The 5,970-nt window shown below is 39.8% G+C and overlaps 1 protein-coding gene across 1 annotated transcript; it reads left to right on the top strand.

Moving 5' to 3' along the window:
* The first annotated feature begins 204 nt into the window (after window positions 1-204).
* LOC116751486 (zinc finger protein 131-like) lies at window positions 205-2,121 on the top strand. The gene is given in 3 exon segments (XM_032627434.1): window positions 205-798; window positions 801-943; window positions 1,046-2,121. Coding segments are annotated over 3 exon segments (1,794 nt in total). The 5' UTR covers window positions 205-209; the 3' UTR covers window positions 2,108-2,121.
* Window positions 2,122-5,970: the final 3,849 nt, after the last annotated feature.

Here is a 5,970-nt window from a genome sequence, read left to right as displayed (position 1 = left end):
AGCCGTCCGGGTCTCGGAGCGAGCCCACGTGCGCCAGCCGGACCCAAGCAGAGGGAGCGCCCGGGCACTCGCGAGGAAATGGCGGGTGAGGCGCTGTTCAGGGTTAGGGAAAAGTGTGGGGCGAGTTACGCCCCGAGAGGGGCGAGTAGAGAAGGCAAGGCTTTTGGGACGGAAAGGAGAGAGGGAGGATCGTGAGCTAGAACAACCCGATGGCCACGGAGGCCGAAGAGACGATGGAATGCCTTCAGGAGTTCCCTGAACATCATAAAATGATCCTGGACCGATTGAATGAACAGCGAGAGCAGGACCGGTTTACTGACATCACCCTGATTGTCGACGGACACCATTTTAAGGCCCACAAGGCTGTTTTGGCTGCTCGCAGCAAGTTCTTTTACAAATTCTTTCGGGAGTTTACTCAGGAACCTTTGGTGGAGATAGAAGGTGGTAGTAAAATGGCCTTTCATCATTTGATTGAGTTCACATATACAGCAAAATTAATGATACAAGGAGAAGAAGCAGCCAACGATGTATGGAAAACAGAGTTTCTACAAATGCTAGAAGCTATCAAAGCCCTTGAAGTCAGGAACAAAGAAAACTCAGCTCCACTAGAGGAAACTATCACAGGAAAAAGTGAAGCAAAAAAAAGAAAGATTGCAGAAACTTCAAATGTTATCACTGAGTCATTGCCGTCTGCAGAATCTGAACCTGTTGAAATCGAGGTGGAGATTGCTAAAGGCACAATCGAAGTGGAAGATGAAGGCACTGAAACGTTAGAGGATGTGGCTACTGCCAGGCAGTCCATAAATATATTCAGAGCACAGGTTCCTCTGATGATTCCGCTCTGGCATTATTGGCAGATATCACCAGCAAGTACCGTCAAGGTGATAGAAAAGGGCAGATTAAAGATGAAGATGGCTGTGCCTCTGACCCCACAAGCAAACAGGTAGAAGGTATTGAAATTGTGGAACTTCAGCTGTCACATGTGAAGGATTTGTTCCATTGTGAGAAATGTAACCGTTCATTTAAATTGTTTTACCATTTTAAGGAACACATGAAATCACACTCCACTGAGAGTTTCAAGTATGAAATATTCAATAAAAGGTATCTTCGGGAGAGCGCGTGGAAACAGCACCTCAATTGTTACCACCTTGAAGAAGGTGGAGTCAGTAAGAAGCAAAGAACTGGGAAAAAAATTCATATATGTCAGTACTGTGAGAAACAGTTTGACCACTTTGGACATTTTAAAGAGCATCTTCGAAAGCATACGTGAAAGCATACGAAAGCAAAAGGTGAAAAACCTTTTGAATGTCCAAATTGTCATGAACGATTTGCTAGAAATAGCACCCTCAAATGTCACCTCACTGCATGCCAAACTGGAGTGGGGGCAAAAAAGGGAAGAAAGAAGCTTTATGAATGTCAGGTCTGTAATAGTGTGTTTAACAGCTGGGACCAGTCCAAAGATCACTTGGTAATACACACTGGAGATAAACCCAACCATTGTACTTTGTGTGACTTGTGGTTTATGCAAGGAAATGAATTAAGGAGGCATCTCAGTGATGCTCATAATATTTCAGAGCGTCTAGTAACTGAAGAAGTTCTTTCAGTAGAAACACGTGTGCAAACTGAACCTGTGACATCAATGACTACTATAGAACAAGTTGGGAAGGTGCACGTGTTACCATTGCTTCAGGGTCAAGTGGATTCAGCACAAGTGACTGTGGAACAGGTCCACCCAGATCTGCTCCAGGACAGCCAAGTGCACGATTCACATATGAACGAGCTTCTAGAACAGGTCCAGGTAAGTTATCTAGAAGTGGGTCGAATTCAGACTGAAGAAGGTACCGAAGTACATGTAGAGGAGCTGCATGTTGAACGGGTAAATCAGATGCCAATGGAAGTACAAACTGAGCTTCTAGAAGCAGACTTGGATCAAGTGACCCCTGAAATCATGAACCAAGAGGAGAGAGAGCCTACCCAAGCAGATGCTGCTGCGGCGGCCAGAGAAGATCACGAAGATGCTGAGGGTTTAGAGACCAAATCAACAGTGGATTCCCAAGCTGAAAAGTCAGAAAATGAGAACAGAACACCTATGCCAGTTTTAGAATGAAATAACAAATGAATATATTTTTAAGTTTATGTGTTGAGTTTTTGAACTGATGATGGGCAGTGTGACTGTCCTTAAGCTAACAGACATGTGGACCAAAGTTAAGCTCTTTCCTGTTGTGTTGAACTGTTTCTATTGAAACAAACTGATTTTCCCCCACTTGATGCCACAGAGGAGGGATCTTTCCCGTAAGTGAATGGGAAGCTTTGAGAAGTATATTTCTGGAAAACTGAAATGGATTATATTCTTATTATATAGTTGGGTACGAATGTATCTATTTTCATTGTGGTAAGGGTTCTCCTTTCTCTCTTTGCCCAGTCATGTCCTTCCTCAAGTTTTTTTTTCCCCCATATTGTAAAATCAAACGTAAAATCATTAGAATACAAGTTTATGTATTCTAAGGCATGTTAGAATATTTGAATATGTAGGAAACACAAGGCTGCATGAAGACAAGTGCATTGTTACTGTGTGGTTACATCCTGGCTTCTGGCTTTCTTTAGCTGGAACAACACTCTCGTCTACCCTGACAGTCACAGATGTCATCTCTGCAACAGAAACGGTGGTGGTGGCGGCAAATTTCTAGAATGTTTAAAAACCAACCACACCCATGTGCCTTTTCAAATTCAACTAAACTTCTGTAAAGCGCCTCTGGGTCTTTCAGAGTTTGTGTTGCAAGGAGCAATGTAGGTCATGCTATAGCACTCGGTATTTTCCTTACAGTGACAGCTACCGGTTCTTTTCCACTTCAGTTAGATTGAGAAATTTCATTCAGTGGCGGCTGAAGGGCCATTTTCAATTGGGAAAATTCACTTATATCTGTGGTAAACTTTATTTTGATGAAAAGCTGCACTAGTATTTTACCACCAGATGAAAAAAAAGATGAGCATCACTTAAAAATTAATGTATTTAAAATAAAGTACAGAGGAAAAACATGTAAATAATATATCAGGCTTTGTTTTGAATGAATCTTTTTCCCCAATCCTTAATGTAAAGATCTTGTGCTATAACTTTTAAAGCCATACAAATAAGAGTGCTAAACTGTGGACTTAAAAGTAGGTGTGTAAATATTTTTAATCAGTATTACTTGGAAAATAAAATATAACAACCACATTAAAAAAAGAAAAGAAATACATCTAACAAAAGATGTATAAAACTGCTATTCAGGGTAATTTTTCTATCTTTGTATCAATACTGCACTGTCTTAATTACTGTGCTTTACAAGTATTAATATCTGAGAGTTAAGTCTTAATCTTTGCTCTTTTTCTTTAGAGCTCTATTGACTATTCTTAGCTAACTTAGCTAACTTTATTTCCATATAAAATTTTAAATAAGAATGTGAACCTCCATTAAGAAAATAAAGACTGCTAGCATTTTGATTGTGATATTATTGACCTCTTTATGGAAGAACTGACATCATTATGACATACAGATATCTATATAAAATCTTTCCATCCATGAGCACAGTATAGTCCTCCATTTATTTAGATCTTCTTTAATTTCTCTCATAAATGTTTCCTAAATTTCAGGGGAATTAAGGGAGAATAATTATTAGGAAAGAGTATGAGGGAAAGGAAAGGAGAAATTATGTTTTGCAGATAACATGCCAGTTCTTGACCCACATTTCCCTTTTTGTTTGTTTAAGAAGAAAATCCCTGAAAATGTAACAGATGGCCACAATCCTCCTTCATGTATGATATGTGGATAACATAGAAGAGCTCAAAAGGCAATTGCTGGATGGTACTCCAGATCAAGTTTTCCCAAATTGCAGGCTATGTGTTTAGTGGGTTACAAACAGCCTTACTTTCAATCAGATAGAAATCATCAAAGTGGATCTTGCACGGTAAGATTAAGCATCATTTCATGATTTTTACTTTTGCTTAAGTTATACACACACACACACATATATGTATGTGTATATAGAGCCTGTGATGTAAAATCTGTTTATTCTTGTTGATTGCAGTCAAAAATATTTGAAAAACTATGCTCTGGGAACTATTTTCCACCAGAATTCAAAGTGTCATTACATGTTATAACGCCTGGTACTTACTGTGGCAGGTATTTTGCAGCTGTGTCATTTTCGCTTTGGCTCAGACGTAAACCTTAGATTTGGGATTGCTACCTATGTGATAGAATTGAATGAGAGTTAACGGCGAAAACTGGAGGTTATGCATGAGTTAATTAGGGAAGAATATGAGAACAACAGTGAAATGCAGGTAGCCGGAGCCCAGCCGGAGCCTTTGAAAGGGGATGTTCAAGAACACTGAGCATTAGCCCCTGGAGGATATCAGTGGCTCAGGGAACTTATTGGAAGGGGCACAAGGTGCTGCAGAGGCAATAAGTAAAGATAAAGGACAGCTGTCTGAGAAGGCATTTCTCTGGGCCTCCTCCTGGCTCCCATCTCCTGGTCCCCTTCTTTTCTTTTCTTTTTTTTACACTTTTCTTAGTGATTAGTGTTTTAATTATACAACAAATACATGTTCTCTTTTAATGAATTCCGATATTACAAACATGCACAAACTAAAAAAGCAAACATTATCTCCTTCTTCCCTATTCCATTGTTCTTTCCTAGAATTAACCACTTAATTTTATTTTTATTTATTTTTTTATTGGGGTATAGCTGCTTTACAATATCCTGGTCCCTTTCTGAAAGCATCCCCAAGCTGTACTTTTGCTTTTTACCTGCTTTGGTCTCCCAGACTCTCCCTCAGTGGCTGAACTGTCACCATGTCTGGCTCTCCATCTTTTCCCTCAAGATCCACCCTAGCAATTTGTTCCCCCAGCTCTCTGGTTTAGGACCATCGTCTCCCATAGGAGGTCTCCAAGCCAACCTCAGCTGGGGTTTAAGCAAAAAAGATTGGGGTGTTAAGACATGAAACGGAGAGCAGCTTTAACCTGAACTCCTAGGCTTGTACTACCTCAACCAGAAGAATCGTCAACCAGAGGAAACATCTCCACATGGCACAGCAACTGGTGAAAGAGATAAGAATTACAGCAAAAAATGATGATGATAATGAGAGTATTTGTTGAGCATTGTTTTATGCCAGGCATTGTTCCAAGCATCTTACATAAATTAACTCATTAAATTTTCACAGTAACACTGAGGTAGGTAATGTTTTCCCCATTTTGCAGGTGAGGTAAATGGGGCACAGAGTTTTTAAGCAACTAGCCCATGGTCTCACAGCTATAAAGTTGTGGAGAACATAGAAAGAAAAGAACTAAGAGTGAACTTTGAAGTAACCAAGAAGAAAGAGAATATTGAGTATCTGCTTGACAAAGTGGGACTCTGATTTTTCAGGGTAACTTTAGTTTGCCTTTTGTTAGTTATACGAGTTCATACGCAGTCTAGGTAGATAGACACTTGGACTCCAGCTGCCTTTACCTGTCGACTTTTGTGTGGCATATGTGGAAGTGTCCAATGTCAATCTCAGAGAGGTGGTTTTTTTTTTCCTTTAAGAAAGATACTGCTTTTATAGCTTCCAAACTGGGGTCCTCATAATGAAATATTGAACACTTTCTAGGGATTCACCAGGACACTATTCCAAAAAAACAAGAAGCCTTAGCATCAGCTGACTACAATTCACCCTACTGATTAGAGACAGGTCAGTCCCCTACCTAATTTTGGGAAACCCAGAAAAAAGACTGGTAGGCAGAAGGTATTTTGAAGATCAACAAAATAAACCATTTAACCCACGCAACCAAAATCACTGAGGAAAAAGGTCATCAAAATCCCAAAGCCCAGTGAAATACCCACTTCAGAAATGTAGCTAACATCATCAAACAGCTGGGTTAAATATTGATGATTAGATTGTGGTTTCACCACCAAACTTTTCAAGGAACTGAAAAAAAAAAAAAAAAAATCACTCAAA

Source organism: Phocoena sinus, chromosome 3 (assembly GCF_008692025.1).
Source record: "Phocoena sinus isolate mPhoSin1 chromosome 3, mPhoSin1.pri, whole genome shotgun sequence".
In the NCBI taxonomy this organism is placed as follows: Eukaryota; Metazoa; Chordata; class Mammalia; order Artiodactyla; family Phocoenidae; genus Phocoena; species Phocoena sinus.
Note: the sequence above shows the minus strand (reverse complement) of the source record. Positions and strands in the feature narration are given on the sequence as shown.